This window comes from Cydia fagiglandana, chromosome 2, assembly GCF_963556715.1.
Source record: "Cydia fagiglandana chromosome 2, ilCydFagi1.1, whole genome shotgun sequence".
Classification (NCBI taxonomy): Eukaryota; Metazoa; Arthropoda; class Insecta; order Lepidoptera; family Tortricidae; genus Cydia; species Cydia fagiglandana.
This window is the reverse complement of record NC_085933.1, coordinates 21122596-21145797: the sequence shown is the minus strand read 5'-3', so window position 1 is coordinate 21145797 and position 23202 is coordinate 21122596. Positions and strand designations below refer to the sequence as shown.

Here is a 23202-nt window from a genome sequence, read left to right as displayed (position 1 = left end):
CTTTCATTTAATAGTAGTACGAACTTATTGTAGTTTGCATAACTATTTAGTTATAGACGTGAAATATAAACTAAGTTAGCTTTATTTATTGCACCAAAGTCATTACACTCATTACTTAAGTATTATTCATAATATATTAACATCCTTGCCTCTAGTGCTGTTTTAACTCATTCCTACTAATTTTAGCAGCAAAATTTTAATCATTTAATATTTAAAAGAGCTGAGCTTAAGCGGATGCCGTAAATTCAAGACTTGCCAGCTTTAAATTTCAGGGCTTACCTACCGCCCGATACGATTTGTTTAATACCTAAATCAATGCAAATTTCTCGTAATTTTTAATATTCTGGAAATACATAAACGTATAGGATACATGGGTTTTTATCATTAGGTACAGTCGCCATCAGATATATCGGAGCGGCCAAGGTGTTCACAATATCTGAACACGCACTCTAACGCCTTGACAATAGAGGCGTGTTCAGATATTTGTGAGCACCTTGGCAGCTCCGATATATCTGATGGTGACTGTACTATCTTATTATCCTCGTGAGGCCCAGTGTGTAGTATAATATTCTCTCCGTTTTAATCTAATTATAATTACAATCAATTTCGTTACTTCTTTTATTTCAAATATATTAAATTCATTCCAATTTACTATACATCATCTCAGCCATAAGACGTCCACTGCTGAACATAGGCCTCCCCCTTGATGGCGGGTGAATGCCATAACCGCGGGTTGGCGATCGCAGTCGAGTACACCGAATTTGAAGGACGCTGCTGCCCGTCCACCGGTGGTCTTGGACGTAGTTTAAGGACATACCCGGGTCTCACCATTTACTATACAACAAGGTTTAAATAAGAAAAAATTGTATGTAAAATAGGAAAAAAAAAATGTATTGCTTTTACGAGCTTATTGATAAATTGTACGACAACTTATCGTACTCCTATACCTACATAGGTAATGTAAGACATTAAAATATCGCACCCACAGATTTATGCTACGCCTTTATGCAACATTTTTGATACATACCGGGAAGTCTATTCTAATTTAGCAATATGTAAAAGCTTTGATGTTGGATACGACCTCTCACGCGCATCAACGCGTACGAGCGAGATGCCTAATGAAGCGGCGCCCCAGTGAACTTCGCGCGAACCAATCAGTGTGAGCGCTCTTTAAGATCGTATCTTAACAAGATCAAAATCTTAACAAATAGGTAAATCAGAATCGGCCTTTCAGAAAGCTATTCTACAGGTTACGAACAGCTAAGTATGGAATTATTTCGCCTTTTTGAATCTCATTGTGCTGCTAAGTAGCTCTTGTAGTGCTACCCATGGTAACTTAGCCGCAAAATTAGATTTATAAAATGCGATACAGTTTCACGTTTGACGGTATTTAATAATTTTCTTGAAACGATTCCGTTGCCACGATGTACCTAACGTAATAATAACACATTGTTTACCATATTTTGCAGCTATATTAATATTTGGAAGCATTCCAAATAGGTTTTGGGGTTTCATATTGTTATATTTACGACGTGGCATATTTTACTAGCGAATTTTTACGTTATGTGAAAAATATTAAAATTGGACTTGGCCATTTTTGGCTCACCTACACTTATTTGAAATTATGGGTGAAACGGGGAGGCTCGGGGCGATAAGTGTGAAAACTTGGCGTGAAAACGACGGTGTATCGTCAGTTTCTTTTTTACAAGGCCCGTGGGACGGTTTTATAAGCTCTTGGTATGGAAATAAATCGTCTGGTAAAGTGTAAACGTAATGGAGTGCATATTTAACTGAAGTTATTATGCTCATCATTTTTCATATCTCATGCTCTGTATGTGAGTATTTTTTTATCTTTTAAGTGCGCAGAAAGTGATATGTTTCTGCTCTAGTGTGGAAAAGCGATGCGACTAAATGGAAATAAATTAAAAAACTATTGCCTCATTTCTCCGCATAATTGGTAATTTATTGTCCTAATTTTTTAAACCTTATTTGCGCAAGTGAGTTACCTAAGGCAGAATCTTATACAGCCACACTTAAATATTTTTATAGCCTTAATTGGATTTCTCAACTTTTTTAGCACTTATTCATGTATATATTAAAATAAAATATAAGATTTATTTTAGTCGATAAATTGTTAATATAAAATTTCTAATAAATAATTATAATAATTAAATTTATTTAATAAAATATATGTCGAAATTTATTATAATAATATTTATATTAATATTTTCTAAAATAGATTCAATAAGTTGGCCGTCTGAGTAATGCCGTTAACAATGTTTTTTAGTGAATATGGGTACTTTAGTTTTAACATGTTAGGCATTGTATAGCACGTCCTAAACTGTTCAGCTTTCGCGTTTCTATCCTCCCAATCCATCACTCGCCACCAGCGGCATCTGACGACAGAAAAATTAAGCGTCCGAATTGTTTTTTAAACGCAAATACTGCTGCCATCAATCATTCGATCGAGGGGGATTTTTCAACGTCAATTTAAGAACTTTTGAAGAATTGCGGGAGTTGATATTTTATCACCTTCGACTTCAAATATAGAACAATATTTTGAAAAAGGAAAGTTACTAACGACCCAACTTCCGTGTTACTACAACTACTACTACTGGCGGCTGCTGCTATGTGTGTGTGTCGTATTATTTGCAGTGACGTTTAGTTTAACCCATTAATAATTTAAATCTTCTTCTTCTTCCTGGCGTTATCCCGGCATTTTGCCACGGCTCATGGGAGCCTGGGGTCCGCTTGACAACTAATCCCATGATTTGACGTAGGCACTAGTTTTTTACGAAAGCGACTGTCATCTGACCTTCCAACCCAGAGGGGAAACTAGGACTTATTAGGATTAGTCCGGTTTCCTCACGATGTTTTCCTTCACCGAAAAGCGACTGGCAAATATCAAATGATATTTCTTACATAAGTTCCGAAAAACTCATTGGTACGAGCCTGGATTTGAACCCGCGACCTCCGGATTGAAAGTCGCACGCTCTTACCGCTAGGCCACCAGCGCCATTAATAATTTAAATATAACATGAAAAATAACTATGTATTTGTATCTACATGAAATTAATTAGAACCTTACGTTTCATAAATACAGCTCAAATGGTGAATAAACTATCAACGTCTACATATTAATAAACATTTATGCCACTTACTGATAGAAAAATAGAATATACATTTTGAGCGATTTGGTGCCCTGCCCGCAGATCGAAAACCTAACCCTATTCCAGTCACCCCCTCAGCGATAAAAACGAGAAACAAAAAACAGTAATGCCGATACGTATATACGTATTCAATTTTTATTTCTATGCGTTTTACTTAAAAATAAAAAATATACAAGTTGGGTTGTTATAAAATGTATCCGTAATTCCGTATATCCGATGTATGTAAATCATACAAATTGTTTTTAAATTTTCACTAAGTACGGCTTAGCCTTGCTATTCATACATAAATACTTAAAAAAAACTGATGATTTAAAATGAACTTAATTTCCTTAACGGTTCATAACTCCTAATCTTTTATTGACACAGAAAATTATAACAAGAGAGGTAATCAAATTAACGTGACCTAAATTCCCAATTTACATAATTATTATCACGTTTGAGCCATATCTCATAGAACAAAACTAGAGACAGGTAAACCAATGCTGGCGCCATCTATACAAACCTTTGACAGTTACCGACCCCATTGATTCTAGAGCAAGTAGCTGCTTATTACTGATATCGACGCGACGGTACGGTAATAATCACGCTGTAGGTAAATGTATGTTCATTCCCAATTCGTGGAGTCTTCATTCAATTAAAAATTATAATTAATAGCGACACAATTTTCTGATTGATGATTTAATAGCATTTCAACTTTACAGAGTTAATTGACTATACATTTATGTAATATATTTTACACATTTGCTTAAATATTGTCGGCTGGTTTTGCCGTTGGATGTTCGGCATTATCTTGTTTTGGCATAATTTTGCAAACAATGAGAAGTTAAGGGCTGATTTTAGTCATTGTAATTAATAATTTTACCTTTATCTTTGTTCATACTCGTAGCTACTAGTTTTGTGCAATTAGAATAATATTACTGCAAGAACGACTCAAAATACAATTGACTTAGCACGTGTAGGCAACAAGGTACTTACGTATATGTGCAGAAATGAGCATATACTTACAAAGGAATTAGAATGTATAAGACATTAAATCAGCGGTACCTAGTATACTTTAAAGTAGGTACGCCAAGAAATAAATGAGCGTATTTCATATGGGCAAGTACTTCATGGTGAAAAATAAAACAGACTATAGCCAACCTAATTCAAATAACGAAATATTTATCACACAAAATCAAACCATGATTATGTGTGTCACCAAAGTCAAGAACAAAGCGAGTAAAAAGCGAACGAACACGTAACGTGAAATTTACAATTAAAAGGTCAGAAAGTTAAATCTAGAAATAAAAAATTCATCGCGATGGTATTTGTCTGAGCGAAACGGTCTGAAAGTTACTGCTCTGTGACAGACAGGCGTTCGAGAAACTTTGAGAAAACACCATTTTTAATAGAAAAAAAAGCTCTCGCCAGTCAGATAAATTAAAAATTTTGAACAAAAAGTGCTTGCTCAAGGTGACATTTTAAGTTGTATACTTAAAACAATGCTCGGATTAATTTATTTGCAAAAGTAGGCTTTCGTATCATATAAAAATATTCAATGTTCATTTAAATCTTCATAATAAAGGTGATCTTACTTAGTTACGGGAAAATTGTATAGCTTATGTGTTTTTAGTTAGAGTTTGTCTATAGTGTCTATGCTAATTTTGCACCGACTCTGTAGTATCAGTGTAAATATTTTCGTGTCACAATTGAGTTTTGGGTTCCTTATCTCATAAGGAAATACTAAACCCTAAAAACGGATCTGGAGCGTTTCACTGTCTGTATGGTATGTCCGTTCTTTAGTAAAAACTAATTTGCTCCGAAAGTGGACTTTATAGACTTTATAGTCGAGCGGTTGAGTTAAAATTTAGTAGGTGAACATATGTGACCTAAAGATATACATTTTGTTGAGTTATTAAACAATATTGTCCAATATACCATAAAAGAGATCACGTGAGAAGTTTATAATAAAATAAAATAAAATGTTTTGAAAGTATTTAATAAAACAAGCGACAAAATGCCTATAAGCCTTTAACAATGTAAAAATAATAATTAATTATTTTGGTCAATTTATCAAAATGGGGTACGATTAAAATAATCATGATTGCTTTGTTAACGAACAAACAATCAGTTAATATGACGACAAAGGCATACCTGATTCTGACATGTGTATTCATTTTATGAAATTATGTTTTTAAATAAATTGAACCATTCATTATGCCTCAAAGGTAAATTAGGTATGTGCTTTGTATGTTTTTGTATTTAGTAACTCTTTACTTTAGGCTTAAATTTAAATTTTAGGCTTAATTTTAGAATGACGCCATTATAAAATAATCTTGAAAATAAAGTGTAAAGTACGACCGAAGTGAAAAACACGAGTTTTGACGACCAGTGACCCTGCCTATGAAGCCGATGCTTTCACTCCTAGTTCAAATCCTGGTAAGGGCATTTACTTGTGTGATGAGCACGAATGTTGGTTACTATGTATATAAGTATTTATACATATATACATCCATATATATATATATAATCGAGCCTGATTCCTGGAGGGATAGGCAGAGACTACGAATTTTCACATGCTACGATTCTGATATACCTCTTTCGCTTTTCTTTACTTTCATAACATTCCTCATACATACGCTCACCGGTTTAGGGTGCTCTTGACTTGGCCTTTCTTCAAGATTTCCCCGATCTGATCCGCCGAGTTCAAACTCCCGCGTCTACTTCTCCCTTAAACACTTTCTATGGTAGCCTTCTTTCACTCATTCTTTGCACGTGTCCAAACCATCTCAACTCCTAAGATTTTTTTAAATATATTTTTTTAAATAAATTAATAATAATATTTATTTGCAGGGCAGCTTGTGGCGAGCTGTTGGGGAGTAACGACCCCACGGACCAGAGTGCTCCCGAGAGTCGGTCAGGGTCTCCGTCTCCGGCGTGTCTTCGGCGGTCGGAGTGGACGCCAAGGGTCTTAATTGGCCGTCCAGAGAGGAGTCGCTAGAGCTATATGCTCCCGGGGTTGATCCAAGTGAAAGATGCATAAGACGCGAGTTGGCACAGTGGCTGGTAACAGCCACTGGGTAGAAAGCGGCGCACACCTCTCGACACCCCTGATGTTGCCCCTGGTCGTCTTCATGACGGCAGTTTCAGGGGCCCATCTAGTCAGCGGCAAGTCACCGCCTGCCTCGATAACGTGTGTTAGCATTGTTATGGCAGGTGTCCGAACTCTTTGCAATAGCCCAGTCTCATTGTCCACCCAAACCCAAAAAAAAAAAACATGAATCCATAGACCGGTATACTATTCACTTTTGCTACAATAGTCCCAATGCCTGCTGAGACCGGTTCATGGGTGTCTATTGTTGCACCTGTGAACGGGTTCCAGCAGGCGTTCTACATGACATTAAAACTCTCCAAGGGGCCTCTACGTGTTGGATCTCTGTCCCCACGCAAGCCTATCAAAAAATCGGGATTATAGGCCCGTGATATCCAAGGATATACAAATATTTATTTATTTATTTAAAGTAGGATACAAAGTAACTGCAATAACTTCTTTGAGATTGAAAAAAGTAACGCTTGGAAAGCACTTATAAAATGCAAAGGACACAATAGACGCGACTTTGAAACTATGCATGTTGAATAGCCTCACCACGTAGTTTCAGACTAAAAGCTTTTACTACATTCAAAAGAATATAAATAAGTAGAAAACCCAACCCTAGGTCTTTACAAACTGGTATACCTTTCAAAAGAAATTGTTCTAAAGGCTTCATGAATTTGTGAAACTTAAACTACGCATATATTATATTATATTCAATTAGTTTAAATGCCTTGACACGGACGTACTGGGAATAGTTTGTAACTATGATTGTATGTTGTACCTGTTGCACAAAATACTATAATATGAACTTCATCAAAATTCATTTACACTCTAAATATCACTGCAGGTGAAAAATCCTATTATGGTAATGCTACAATACTATTATTGAAAAGTGCATTGAGCCTTACGACATCTTCATTTCTTCCACGCCAACGGGCAAAAAGGGAGCTCTCATTTATTTCATTGTGTAAAATAATTAGATTGACGTTGAAATATTACAGCAACGTGATTTTAGTAAGGAAAAAGTGTTATTCTTTTCTTTTATATCGGACCACGTACCAAATGGTATTTGGCACTTTGTCACCATATACGTCAGACTTCCTTTCAGATACTTTATTAGTCTTGATCAAAATAGTCACTAATTCAAGATTATCTCGTAGGATAAGGACTAAGTAGTAGTTAAATGGTTTATCCTTCACTTTGGAAAAGATCGACTGTTTTCGCATGTAAACATCAGTTTATTCTTATCTACATCTTATTTGTTTTCAACAATTTATATAATGCTACAAAAAACCTTGTTGGTCGTTACACTATAAACGTGGTGGATATAAATAAAGGTACCGACGACAGCCTGTCTGCCTTGTGATAAGGATGCGATTGAATTACGATGCACAATGAGGTAAAATTGCAGTGACTTTATTGGTAATTGTCTGTATCCTGACAGTTATTGAATCTCATACTGGACAGATTGGGCACACATACGATTACTCGTACATTTGGGTATAATGCGTGCATTCATTTTATATTTATAGCGATGGTTATTTCTTTTATTTTAAATTATTCAATTCAAAAGGAAAACAATTTATTATCTTATCCATACGAAAACGAATCCAGAGCTTATAGAAAAAATAAACATTTACCAACTATTAAACATAGAATTACATACAAAAATTATGTTTAATTTTCAATATCTAGCATACAAAGACACTTTGACATTAGTCGTCCTTTCTAGCAACACAACATATTTACTCAATGTTATGTACATTACCTTTGTATCTTTAATTATTTTTGGATGTGCAAATATAATGAAATTCGCTGGCAGTCTTCATAGAAAATTCGTCAGTCACGACTTTACTTATCTTTATTGCGGTAGATTAAAATCAACTGCTACTGATACCATAAAGGAGAAAATAAATATTTTGTCTATATTTAAGTATGCTTGAAATAAATACATTAATTGACTATCTTAAACTATTACTTAGAGTCGTTGAAGAAACATGTGTCTACAAGTTAAATGTGTTAGCAGTTTATGTGAAATTTAGTATTTTTAGATTATTTTATATCTATGATACTTAGTGCTGAAGATATTGGATCTAACAAAAATTAGAAATAGAAATATAATGACAGCTTTGGAAAATTCTAAAAAAGGTACCATATATAAGCAATGGATAATTAGTATTATTGGTGAGTTTTAAGAAATATAACTACACAAAGTGATGTATCCTGCATGCGGAAATTACAATACAATACTCTTTATTGTACACTTCACATACTCGTAGTTTACAATAATTGTACAGTAACATAAACAAAGATAATAGAGGTAACAACAGGAGATTGTTTTTATTTTACTTAGTCTAAAGTGAACAATCTTATTCCGACTGCTTCAGTGTTGTAACAGCGGAACACGGTCGATGTTACCTGTCAATTTCTCCGATAAATGAGTTGGTCCCGGTGAGTTGCCACATAGCGATGGCGATTGAAACGTTCAACTTAATCAGTCATTTTATCTAGGGATTGCCAGTAGCATTGCCCGTTGCAACGCAGAGTGTAGCAGCTCCCTGGGTTCCGAAACCATTACCCAATTCTACCTATACGATTTTAACTTTTAAATGCCAGAAACCAACTGATAGGTACCACCCTTTTCCCATTTTCAATGCAATAGTTTCGTAATGTATTTATTGTAACTGTAGGGAAAAAAAATGGCATGATGAAGCCAGATTCTGAAAGAGCCATTTGAATTATTTCGGTAGTTTTGGGGCGAATTTTGTATGAGTTGAATGTTTGTAAGTGACTAGGAAAAAGTGTTCATTGTCACAAAAAAATTGTACAAAAACCGGTTTCAAAACCACAAAGATCATGCAAAAGGCTCTTTCAAAACCTGTATCTTTCATGCCACTTTACTCCCACATTTAAAAATTAATATCAACTTGATTCCATTTGTTTTTAGCTGGGATGCCAGTACTAACGTACGGTTTGCAAAACGGCTGGATGTCGCCCTTCATCATTGTGCTCCAGTCAGAGAACAGTCCTTCTGGCTACCCCCTCTCTAATTACGAGATTTCTCTCATTGCTAGCGGTATTAGTACTGTAGCCATCGTCACAGCAGTAATATATGGTTACATAGCAGATGTTTTTGGTCGACGCCTGTCTTTGATCCTAGTAGTACTTCCACAGATTGTAAGCATTTAATTTTTCATAATACTGTGACCAAGAAAATTATGGTTATTTACACAAAAGTTTGGACACCTCGAATTCTCGTAAGTCCCCTAAGTAGACAAAGCGTGTACAGAAAAAATGTCCTTTGTAAACTTTCTAAAAATTCTATCCTATTTAGGGAGGCAACGCAGTAGGAATGTCGTAGCCATCTTACTGAATACATATAAAGTAAACTAAATTATAGCCGTTTCAAATTTACAGTTTTTTTATCGGCAGAAGCCTTAGAGACTTGTTTACTGTTTACTGATACTTCTTGTCTTTATATTTATATACTTGTTGTCTTTATAAGCATAACTACTTTAATTTCAGCTTGGCTTCGCACTAAAGTTGGTGTCAGCCCATCCCATAAACCTACTCATATCGCAGGCTTTTTGTGGCATAGCCGGAGGCGGAGTATTTTGTGTTGCTCCTGTGTATATAAAAGAAATTGCGCAAGACTCCTTAAGAGGCATTTTAGGATCCTTTGGATTACTTCTACTGGTATATAAAAGTACATTTCTAAGAAATAAACGACTGAAGACTGACTGACGATGAAGGCGACTGCAACAGTATTAGTGTAACTGCGTTATGGTTACGTTCGCCACCACATTACTGCTGCAAGTACAGTCACATCATTTTATCACGAAAATTGACAGTGCTGCAGCAGTCACGTTGCAACAGAGTAATGCTGCTGCAGTCGCCATCCGAATGTAACCTTTATTTGTTTTATTACGGACCTGTCAGCCTTCCGTAACAGAGTAGAAAAATTAATATTTTTTGTTTGTTTTTCAGAGCATAGGATTGCTCATAATGTACGCGATGGGAGCATATATGAATTACTATACCGTACTCTGGATAGTTACGTGGTTCCCGATCCTTAATTTAATTACACTATTATTTATACCTGAATCTCCTGCTTTCTTGGTGAAGAAAGGAAAAATTGAGGTACCTAATCTTGATTTATTTAAGTGCGAAAATTAACACAAAAGTCTACTAACGGAAAAAATCTACTAACGGAAGTTTGAATAATGTGCCAGGTAGAGATTGCATTGAATTATGTCCCGTTGAAATGTAAAAAAAAACGATTTGATGGTTTATTTAAATGCAACAGAAAGCAAAAATGCGTGGAGTCTGTTCGGAAAGAGAAGTGTTGTGGAATGTATGAGGCCCAATACAATCCACGACTTTTCTCTTTGCGCACAGACTCTATCAGTATATGATCTTTTTTTACTGTCATGTTGTATATTTTATACTTCTAGAAAGCTGCTAAAGTGATGGCCTGGCTACGAGGAGTAGAAATAGATGAAAAAGAAGTAGAGCGGGATATCATGATTACCAAAAATGAAATTGCAGAATACGAAAATCTACCGCCAGTGTCTTGGAAGTCTATTTGTAAGTATTACGAGTATTTAGTCTGGTTTTACAAATACCTATAACTTCTTTGTAGCTAAAATTTAAAATTACGTGCCAAACGTGAAATACGTAATGTTGAGAAGTTCCATTCAAGTTTTCATCAGCAGTTAAAATGCTTGATTTGTTCTTAAAAATACTAAAATTGGTTCTGCATTAACGGATTTCAGAGGTAAAACAATGAAAAAAAAACCTAAAACCAAATTGAAAACCTCTTCCTTTTGAAAAATTTAAGTCGGTTTAAAATTGTGTTACTAATTCGTTTCATTATAACCCTTAAGAAATCATACTAAACTTGATTACACAATAATTTAATATTTTTGTTGTTTTAAAATAAATCACGTTTCTTTTTTAATTTTCAGTATTTGAACAGACGTCACGAAAAGGTCTTGGTTTATCGTTTTTAATGATCACATTGCTAGACATGAGTGGGGTTTACGCTATACTGACCTATGCTTCAGTGATCCTGAGAAATGCTGGAGTAACATTTGCTCCAGAAGTCCAAGCTTTATCTTTTCCAGCTCTCATGACACTAGGATCTCTATTATCAGTTCTTACTATAGAGAGATTTGGGAGAAAGGTAATATAATATTTTACTTTGTCATTGTCATTGTTGTTTGTTTATATCAGGCATTTATTCAAAATCGGATTCTTATATACAGGGTATCTGGCGGCAGATTTTTTTCAAATCCGATTATTAAAAAAGTTATAAACAGTGCGGAATGTCAGTCACGTCATTCGAACCACCTATTATGCGGATTTGTTAGCCGCAATGCTTCAGTGGTCAGAAGTGCATCATGCGTTTCTTATCGAGTCGTTCTTTATGTGGTTTTCTGCAGATATTGCAATTACTGTTATATTGTTAACGTATTTTATTTGACATTTTCAGCCTCTAATTATGATAAGTGCCATTTTATCTGGTATACCGTTGGCCGTGTTGGGGGCACTAATTCTCGTGCAAAGAAATGGAGAATCTTTGCCGTCGTGGCTGGCAGTAGTCTGTATTGGCATGTGTTTGTACTCAAGTGGACTGCATATGCCTCTGCCATATGTAGTCATATCCGAAATGTTCAGCATGCAGGTAATGGAGTTCATATTTACACATTGTAGTTCGGTTGTAAAACCAATTTGCTTTGTAATTAAGGTCAGTGTGGCTAATTAAGCCGTAGGGACTATTTCGTCCACTAGCATTTTTGTCGAACAACCAACAAAATTGATAATTTCATAGAAAAAAACAGTGATTGTTTTTAGTTTCAGCTATCAAAAGCAAATGGTTTTTATTCCTATTTACGATTGAAAAAAAAAATATGCTCGTGGAAGGAATAGCGGCCCCTATTGAACTTAAATAAAATTTTATTTGTTATATCACTACATGATATGACATAGGTATTTTATTTTGTTTTAGCTTAGAACGAAAATTCTTGGTCTACTAGTATCCTACAGTTGGGCCGTATGTGCTGTACAAGCTATGGTATTTGCGCCGATCACCGAATACTTTGGCATGCACACTATGTTCTTCGGGTTTTCGTTGTTCAATTTTATAGGAGTTATTATTGTTTATGTGGCTTTGCCTGAGACTAAAGGGAAGACTCTGGTACAACTAAGCAAAGAACTGGAAGGCAGATGTGAATGAAACCGTATTTATTAAATAAGAACCTTATTTTCTTTCGAGTGTGTTGTTTCCCACCTTTGAATAATATTTATTACGAACGTTCATGTCATCTAACATCTAGATGCGCCATATCTCGCTCCGTTCGAGGCGTTGAAAGGACAGTCGCTTTTCTAACAAACTAGACCTCATTATATCCCCTTTGGATATTGATAAAAATATGAAACAGAGGCGTTTGATATTTTAATTTTTAAGGGAATCGTTCCTCAAAACGAAAAAAACGGAGCCCTTATTCTTTCACTCGTGTGTGTTTGTCCAATTTTATATTATAATAAGAGTTGCTGTTGTTGAGAAACGTAATTACCTAAACAAAATTACGAAGGAACTTATTTTGGATGGTCCACTTTCGCCCACTTTTCTCTTAACGCAGTTTTTGATATTATCAGTGAGTCGTTTTTTCATAGTCTGTATAAGTAAGTTATGCAAGCTTAACAAAATGTAACAAATCCTGAAACAGCCCAGTAAATCCAGTATGAATCCAATTATAGGGAGAATTACCAGCATGACGTCATCGAGGCTAATACTCACATGTTTCATTGAACAAGAGCGGAATGGAGCCGAGCCAACTGGCCCGGTGTGAAGCCAAGAGTTAACGGGACATTATGATTCTGAGGCATAGACGGCGTAGGCTTTGCCGATAATATTTTAACCTTTACTGCACTGGGATTTATTGCCTTTATGGGCTTAAAAAGGGAGATTTCATATTTCATTACTTTTTTTACAGTTTTACACATATCTTAATCATGCAAGGACATTGCAATATTTATAAAGTGAAGTAAGAACAATGTATTGAAATTTCTTAATTATAATGCAGTTCATATACACAATGTAATATTTAATAGTATTTACATAAGTTTGCATATAACCAATATTTGCAGAACAGAGTAACTATTTACTCATAGACTGCGTAGTTCCCAATAGGCTGTTGATTTGAGTAGAGTCAGCAGCAGTCAAGGTAATTTCGAAATTTAAACACCTCGCCCACTTAGCAACTTCTGCTGCTGAGCCTAATGGCTTAGCTCAGTAATAGCGTAGATTGAATCTGATAAACGATTAGTTATTCTTTAGTGAATCTCTAATACTCGTTAACTAAGTTAAATTACAGTTTATATCTGATATTTGCACTTAATAGATTTATTGTAATCCAATTACTTAACCTACTTCAAAAACTGCAACATACAACATAATTATATGAACCTCATATCTACGCAAACACAAACCCTGTTTTAAAGTGACTCTTGTCAGGGAAAGTTTCATTGATGATGAAATCATCATTCTCTTGTGCTTGTCCCATTCACTTGGGGTCAGCGCAGGATGTTTTTTTCTTCAATGACTCTCTCTCGTCCGTCATCTCATCATTCACTTGCGTTCGTTTCATATCATCTCTCATACAGTCCATCTACCTTTTCCTCGGTTTTCCTCTCCCGTTACTTCCTTCCACTTCAGGAAACGTTTCATTTTGTATATTATGTAAGCTAGTCGACAAAATAAAAAATAAATCACGTTCAGTGCGGCTAATGGTAAGTACGTAGTTATTATTACAAAAATTGGAAATGCGCAATACTATAAAATTGATTCATCATTGTAACCCCTATCTTACTACTAAGTAAAATATCATCATAAATCCTTTACAACAAATTTAATTACGTACAACTAAATCGGTCAGTACAGATAAAAGGAAATATTATATAAGTGAACAAAAACAAAACCTTCAATCAGCTTCTCACCCAGATCACATACATCGTCTGTTACGAGTAAAAAAATACGTGCAAATAAATACACATTTTTCCTTAAAAATTGTGCTTTGACGCTACAGCTTATTAAGAGAAAAGAAAATAACAAGGCTGACTGACGGAACACGATTTTTACTGCCGTATTCGAACTTCAAGATATTCACAAGAGACGACACGTACTAGATCCACTCTAGATACGTTATAGTTTAGATATCAACTAGTTCTCTTTTGCAGCGCAATTCGGGCAACCAATGTCACTTTTACGTTAGATAGAGTAAGATATCTATTAGATGTGAATTAGATCTCTAAGTCATATCCTGTGGAAATGGTTCAAGGGTATCTCCAGAATCGCGCAAATGTCAAATTTGACAGGTTAGATCTTAAACATATCGTTATCGTATCTTGGTGATGTCTAAAAGATGTCTAATAGATGTCTATTTCATAATCCGAATCGGGCCCCCAGTCTCATCAAGTATTTGACTGTAATACAATCACAGAAAATACGCCGTAACTCGATATTTTGCTTGCCTCTAAAAGCCAAAATAAGGGACGGCCTGTAATGTAAGAATTAGAAACGGCTCGGTTCGGGAACGTTAAGAGTACAATCACTGAAAAGGGGACCCTTTGCAGTTGAATTAACTGGCTGTTCCTCAATTATTTTATCACTTTAAAAGCCATTTCTTGATTAATAACCTCATTTACATTTAATTTCTATGTTGTTAGTATTTATATACATTGTGATTAATCAAATAAATCCTGCAAGTTATCTGCTCGTCGAGATATTAGTGATATGATATATTCCTGATGAGATAACATCGAGTCCACGGCATGGCCAGGTCATTAACTAATTACTACTACGATTTTGTACCTTTCATGAGCATTCTTTTCATATAACTGTTATGCTTATCTCGGGCCTTGATACCACAATACAATGATTTATTTATTATCCTTTATTACACAATTTAAACTAATGCTGAAAGTTGGCTTTATTTGCAAGGTTCCTGGGGGCCGATTTTTTAATTTCGACCGCTCGATTTCGTGATTTTCCCTTAAAATTTATATCCACTACTAGGCGTTTAAATTATACCAATAGAATTGAAAACGAGTGGTCAATACCACTATTTAGATTCCCAATGTCTATTGCTCGTACTTCAAAATTATCAATTCGCCGTTTTCAACACACTTTCGAGTGACAAAATGGAGCACTCAAAATTCAAAAATCGGCCTCAGGCAACTGCAAGGTATGAAAGTAGAGTAAATTTACTTATTTGGGCATAAAAATTAAATCATGAGTACAAAATATTCTAGTCTCTAAATAGCTGGAAAAGTTCCAGAGCATATGTTGATACAATTTTTTTCAATTACTTAAGTACAATTCAGTAATAATTGTGTACTAAATCTTCATAATATATTATAATAAAAAATGCAAAAACGCAATGTGGGGTTGCTGGAGAGCATGACATAATCAATCGCCCCCCTGGATTTGTTATGATTTATGAATATGATCTGTCATTGTCAAAAGTGACGTTTATGGTTGAAGAAAATCAAATTCATAACATGTTATTACAATCTGAATACGCGTCCTTGTCCCATGTAAATTGCTTCGACGCCAATCAAACGGATAAGAGATAGGTGTCAGTCGGATTGGATGATAATATTTCACATGTTCATGTTCACCTTTGCGGGCGAAAATGTTTCTGAGAGATGTTTCATCACTGGGTTTTGATAGAAATGTTGCAGAATTTTTATGTACCATTTATTTATGAAGACGGAACAAAAAATCCTACCCGTTTTGGATAATTTATATCGACTGAAAATTAAAACCTTCAACAGCTAACATTTTTTTACTATTTACTATATATGTACTATAATAGTATAACTATATTAAAGTAATTATTCTCTTTATGATATTTTTAATTCATACGATACTTATAAATCTTAGGAGGTAAGGAGTAAAATAAACATCGTGTGAAACCGAAACACGGTCTAGCAGTAAATACTACAACCCGATTTCAGAGAAACTTTGTTTAATACAATTCACAAACGAACTTTGAAAACAAGCTGAAAGGTACGTAAAAGACAGGAAACAAACACAAAGTCACAATGTTTACACGATTTGTTTACCATTTCAGATATGTAGTGAGGCAAATACTGAGGAAAATGCAGTATAGTTAGACTTAAAAAGTAGGTAAGCTTTAATTTTATTAATTCTGTGAAATCTCAGAACCAATAGAATTAAAGCATTAAAGAAAAGGTAAAGAAGTCATATCGGCAACTACGACAAAATCTGATCTGGGAAGTACATTTTTAAAATGAATACTTTAATAAATAGGTATCATGTTAGTCACATAAGTAAATGACGGTACGGATATTCAAAGTGATAGTAGGTACCACATATATTCTGTATGTCCACATAACATTACGTAGGAGATTTGTATTCTTGATTTCCGGCGTTCCGGCCATCTTGGTCCCGCTATAAATCAGAAAATGCTGTGCGAACATTTATAAATTATGAAGGTCACTAAGGCTATGAAAACCTTAGGTACTTATACAATTTCGGAGCTTTCTCGTAAACATATTTTTTCATATCTGAACCACAACTGAAATAATTGGATGGATATCATCGGATAATATTTAGTTTAAATCGAAATAAGTAATCGTAAGTATTATCAATTATAAAATTAATTTTAGCTTATTTATTTCATTGTCCTTGGTAGAAACATGTACAATTTTACATACCTAATACCTATCCAGTTAAAATATAGTATTTTTTGTTAGATTTAGTGTCAATCTTTGTACCTGGCCCGCCTTACGAGATTTTTGTAAGCATCATCATTCATCAGATTTGCAGTATTTCTGTAGTGTCCGAAGAAAACGAGTGAAATGCAATCAAACCGCTTCGAATACGATCACTGCGCGTGCTCTCTGTCCACTGAAATGACAGGCCCGCGTGCTAGCGGCAGCTAATTAATGGTCGGCTCTAACAAAAAACACGTTTTTTACAATATCACAACTCTCAACTTTTAAGCCGGCGTGTTGTAACAAGAGAAGTTTTAGCTTAATGTCGCCGCCGGCTTTTGTATAAATGCAAATCAGTGTCTTCAGGAAACTGATGCCTTTTTCGACACTTAGGAATATTTCTTAACAAAATATTAAGGCCCACTAACCCGGGTTAGTGGAATGATTCAAGTGGGACTAATCATATTAAATACATGATAACGGCCTACATCATATCGGATTTGGTGAAATAAATATCTCTTGTATTTTTAACAAAATACCCGGTATTCAATTTATTTTAAATAAAAACTTTAATGCTTTCCTTTAGGAGAATATTAATTAAGCTCGTATACGTATTGTGAATTCAATAGCCGTTCATTCAACAGTAATTATATCAAAACAATGCACCAACCTGAATATATACAGCATGAAGCCGTATAATTCCCGTCGGATTCGGTAAGTGAAATCTCTGGCGTGACTTAATACTTGCGTCAACATTGATTTAGTAAGTTGATTACGTGCCGCTCGGAGTATTATTCAGGACTTCGATTTTGTGTTTGAGTACAGTATCGTGTGCAATTTCAATCTCAAGGAGCGGCTGGATCGAAGTGTTGTTTTTGTTGTAGATTTAGGAAGTCACGTGTATTAGTCTGTGGCCATGAGTAAGCCCATTCATAATAATGTGTTTATATGTATTTTGTATTTTTTATTGTTTTGTAAGTGTTTTTATATTTTACTTTTATATACATATTATAAAAACCTAGCCTAAGAAAAATGATGAATAAAGGAATAAACAAAAAAAATTACTGGATAAAGTTTTATCTGTTCATGAAATTCCAATCCCAATCCAACTGCGTTAGAGATATTTACTATTAGAACAAATTAAATTTTTCTCAGAAAATATTTTAGGGGCGTTAGACATGTATGTCAAATAGGCAATTTAATATGCTCTCTGAACATTATACCTATGTACTTACATATTGACAAAATCAGACATAAAACCAGCCATGGCTCCGTGCCCGTAAAGTCCTAACGGGGCACTTTGACGACCGGTCTAGCCTAGTACCTACCCACACCCAGTAGTAGCCTAGTACACTACCCAGTGATCCTGCCTAAGACGATGGTCCTAGGTTCAAATACCTGCATTTATTTGTGTGTTGTACACAGAATATTTATTCCTGCGTCATGGATGTTTCCCAAGCTTTGCTTAGGTTGAGGTTGCAAATTGTTTTTTGTAAAAAATACTACGCTAACACCTTCCGTCTTTCCGACCTTTAAAAAAAATGTGGATGGTTTAAATTTTCACAAAATAATATGACAGTCAGCAAACGAGCAGACGAGCCGCCTAATCGGAAGCGGTAACCGTCGCCCATGACAACATCGGAGGAGCTACTTGCATTGCCGGCCCTTAAGAACCATGAATACCCGATTCTTGAAGATGTGTTTAGTGTACACCATGTCATAGCGCAAATACCACAAGAGGTAACTCATTCCACATTCTGCATGTTCTGCGAAGAAACGAGCATGATGCCCACTTATTATTGGTGTGACATGTCTAACCTACATATCTAAGAAGTGAGAAAGAGATTTGCTTTTTTGGTGGGAGCTGCGGTGATAAAAGTGAGACGATGGCACTGGCAATTCAAAAAGTTCTTCAGAGCTCCGCCATTGTAGGTACTGACAGGTTATATAATTTTCAATTATTTCACTCAACAAATTAAACGAAGTAAATTAACATTTTGCGTGTTTCAGCCAGCGAAGCGTTGAGGCGTAACTGCTGTTAAAGCCCGTCGATAAAGGGATCGGCGAGGCCGTTCTGACCATAATGCCCTTTTGAGTGGAACTTTAAACTTGAATTTTCACAAACAAAATCAAGTCTGTTGGTATTTTCCCCGAAATATAGGATATTTTAATAATTTTATTTTAATATGTCTTCGGCTGCCGCGATAATTATTACTTATAAATTTAAACTAACGTTCGTGGTCAACGGAAGAATGAGGAAAAATATTGACCTTTGTTTTTGTTACTTTTTAAAAAGTGGGTATATAATGCACATTGTAGTTTTGACACAAATAAATAAAAAAAATTCGTCAATCTCCCGTTGACTACCAACGCTGTAAAGAGTTCGAAACATTAGGATGTAAGTATTTTAAATCCATTATTTGCGATATTATCTGTTTAAATAGTTCTATTTCATTTTAAATATTTTATATAAGCAGAGTTCTGAGAGTAAGAAGAAATAGTAGGTACCTATTTAGGTCCAAACTCAAATTCAATAAGCTCGCTGAATTATCAATATCAACAGTATTTATTTATATTTGTTAAAGAGGAAATGTTTGTGAAAATGTTAACAAATTACGACATATTAAAACTTGCTCGTATACTATAAGAAGAACAAAAACTTTATCTACCACCGTATGAAATCTTAATCCTTCTTATCAGGTCATTAAATTTTACTTTGTTTACAGTCGTCCTTAGCAAAAAACATCCTTTTCAGGCTATTATCGCCGAATCTCAAGTGCTCGCAATATTTCACCTCCTGGTCATTACCCAATTCGGTCGCCGCACAAAACAAACTGACAAAACAAACTAACATCCGACCAAATGACGTTTTCTCGAAAACAAGAACATTCCAGTGGGAGAAATAGCACTTTGTTTTGACAAGTTATTTTGGTACACTTTGAGCCGTTGTTTGTTTTGGATTATGAGAAACATTGGTGACGCTCGAGCCTTTGTCTGAAATGTCGTAAATAAAGAAACTACAAGAAAATACTTCTCTTTTTTAACGAATAAGGTTAATTTTGTCCGATTTTTAGGGTTCCGTACCTCAAAAGGAAAAAACGGAACCCTTATAGGATCACTCGTGCGTCTGTCTGTCTGTCCGACCATTCCCCCCCCCCACTTTATCTCTGAAACTACCTTAAATAAAATAAAAAATACACAAAATAGTATTTTACCGATAGATGACAGGAAAACCTATTAGAAATGTGCAGGACCATAATATTGGCTCAATGGAAAAACTGTTTTTTCCAGTTACTTGGCTTATGTTTTTTAAAAGCATAAGTCAATCCTGTAGCCCGTTCTTGTATGATATTCAAAAAGTCCTAAAACTCTTAAGTTTAACCGGTTAACCTCGGGTTAGTGGGATGGTGCAAATGGCGCTAAGCTAATTAATTGTTTCTTGGTCATTCGCGCGACATATTTCGGAGAGCCTAGCTGCCGTATTCGAACTTCAAGATATTCACAAGAGACGACACGTACTAGATACGTTATAGTTTAGATATCAACTAGTTCTCTTTTGCACCGCAATTCGGTCAATCAATGTCACTTTTACGTTAGATAGAGTAAGATATTTATTAGATGTGAATTGGATCTCTAAGTCATATCATTTGGAAATCGTTCAAGAGTATCTCTGAATCGCGCAAATGTCTAATTTGACAGGTTACATTTTAAACATATCGTTATCGTATCTTGGTGATGTCTAATAGATGTCTATTTCAAAATCCGAATCGGGCCCTTAGTCTCAATTTTCAAGCAATAACAGTGAATATACTTACCTGCAACTTATTACTATACGTGAGTTATACCGTATAATTAGCTTAGAATTTGTATAAAGTTAGTACATACGAGTATCATCATCATCATCATCATTTCAGCATATATACGTCCCACTGCTGAGCACAGGCCTCCTCTCATGCGCGAGAGGGCTGGGGCATACGAGTATGCCCCCGTTAAATAGGTGTGTTAAATGTACACTTCCAAGTAGCAATGCACGCACGAGAACTTTCCAAAGTTGCGAAACTTTCCACATGAGAAATTCTCGGTAACTTCTGAGAATGTTCTCGAGAACGAGAATTTATTTATTTATCGTAGTTTATACCTTGAATATTCACGATAGTTTAGGTGTAGTCCTTACCCCCAGAAAATTCCGACTTTTGGTCGTCCGCTTCCGGTCAGAAAAATGTATGACGGCCCGGCCAAACGGTCAGACTTAGGTGGGGGGTGCTCGACCAAATGTCATAGAGGGACCCTGGTAGTTTTTGACGCCGCCATTTTTTTTCAATATGGCCGACTTTTTTTTATACTTTTTTAATTTTGTCCTAGCGCGCTGAAATTTTGGTCACGGAATCTCGGGGTCCCCTAGATACTTATGAAAAATTTTTTTATGGAAAAATGCTACAATTGCGGGAAAACTGGCCACTTTTATTTTGTATGGCAACTTTTAAACGGTGCGTGATAGGTGGGGGGTGCTCGACCAAATGTCATAGAGGGTTCTGAGAAAAAACAATCTGCATTAAAAAAAAAACAAAATGGCCGACTTTTTTTTTAATTTTTTTCAAGTTGGTCCGAGCGCGTTGAGATTTGGCATGGCGGGAGATAGAGGCCTCTAGATTCTAATGAAACAAAAAAAAAATTGGAAAATATTGTCGAAAGCCGAAATGTTCTCTGATATAAAGTGAGAATTTAAGCAACTTATTGGTAAATTTATCACATCAACAAAATAGCTAACTGTACCCAACTAGCAAAAATAAGTCATAAATATGTTTTACAAACGTTTTTCATAAAACTTATTGGTATGCAATTTTAGGCATACAAACGTTTATACAACGCGATTTTGGCGCAGTTTTTATGGCCAAACAGTCGTAGAGTGGTCACTCAATCGTCATAAGCAAGCACATTTAGTCCTACAGCTGTCATAAAAAATATATTAAACGACTTTTTAGTCGGAAAAGTATCGTAAGTTCTCGCTTTGTAAGTGCAATTGCTTGTAGAGTGATCATAACGCAGACGTTTGTACGACATATGAGTCGGTGAAATGCAATAGCGAAGCAGTTTCAATCATAAGTATCATAACAGGTCAAACAATTTGTGAAAAGCAGTAATAAGTATTAGTATTATACTTTCTACCATTTTAAGTACTAGTAACTCGACATCTACTAGATACGAGTATAACAAATCAGATACGCATGCGAACATAATATTTTCGACGAATGTTACTAGGTTTTGTAAGACATTTTTAATGCCCCCTCTAAATATTGTTTATTTATTATATATAATTTAATAAATTAATTGAATATTTATCTTTGATTAGTTATATGACTCATATACGACTTATAACTCGTAAGCCGACACGATACGGCCGCCATTACCCTGATCATCACCCAGTAGCTATAAGACGGTCATGTTTATGACTGTTGTATGGCATTTTAGCAATTTAACAGCTGTAAAAAGCTGATGTTATGACTAGTTGTACAGTAGTAACTCATAAAGCTTTTCTATGACCAAAGTGCTGTAAGATGTCATATTGAAGTTGTAAATCCGGGAAAAGGTCATGGTTAAAACTTTTATACGACAATGACTAAATTGCTTTATTACTATGTTATACAAACGTTTGTACAACTGTGATTTAAGCACAAATTGCTTTAAAACTAAAGTGCTGTAAAAATGACATTTATACAACGTCACGTTGTAAACCTTGCTTATTTACGACGCATCTACGATTAATCAGTCGTAAAAGGTTCAGATCTTATGACCAATTTGTTAGTTGGGTAATAGACAATAATATATGCATAATAACATTTAGTTTTAAGTTATGCCTATTTAAACTTTATTTCAAGTATGTTCTCTTGTTTAAACAATAATTTCCATGTTGCAGGAATGTTCTGAGAAAATTCTCGAGAACGTTTCCGCTTTTTGGAATTGTTCTGCAATTTGTACATTGCTACTTCCAAGTAGTATTTCATAAAAAGGCTATTTTTTAAGCAAGAGATGAATGAGAGCAAGACCGATATCGCTTGCTTAATTCTTTTAAAAGGCATTGATGAGTTCAAGTGTTACATTGATTTTACAAAGTAAAATATTTTAAAGTTGGGCGTAAATGATCTTCATAAATAAGTGAATTTTAATATTTAACATGTACTCAATTCACGAAATAAACCTGTAGGAAAATGATAC

General features: G+C 35.0%; 2 protein-coding genes across 2 annotated transcripts in view; one reads left to right on the top strand and one right to left on the bottom strand.

The window, feature by feature from the left end:
* The window catches only part of LOC134678706 (zwei Ig domain protein zig-8-like), a 144646-nt gene that overhangs the window by 58239 nt on the left and 63205 nt on the right, over positions 1-23202 (bottom strand). The gene's annotated exons all lie outside the window — the stretch shown is intronic.
* On the top strand, positions 9186-12512 carry LOC134679681 (facilitated trehalose transporter Tret1-2 homolog). Its single transcript, XM_063538630.1, has 7 exons — positions 9186-9420; positions 9769-9939; positions 10231-10383; positions 10698-10830; positions 11211-11428; positions 11738-11929; positions 12254-12512. Exons 1-7 carry the CDS (start codon positions 9196-9198, stop codon positions 12479-12481), a joined length of 1320 nt encoding a protein of 439 aa, XP_063394700.1. The 5' UTR covers positions 9186-9195; the 3' UTR covers positions 12482-12512.

Coding starts and splice junctions, on each gene's coding strand:
- LOC134679681 (XM_063538630.1), top strand. CDS start 9,196: ATGCCAGTACTAACGTACGGTTTGCAAAACGGCTGGATGTCGCCCTTC. Junction 11,429..11,737: donor TAGAGAGATTTGGGAGAAAG/GTAATATAATAT, acceptor TGACATTTTCAG/CCTCTAATTATGATAAGTGC. Junction 11,930..12,253: donor CCGAAATGTTCAGCATGCAG/GTAATGGAGTTC, acceptor ATTTTGTTTTAG/CTTAGAACGAAAATTCTTGG.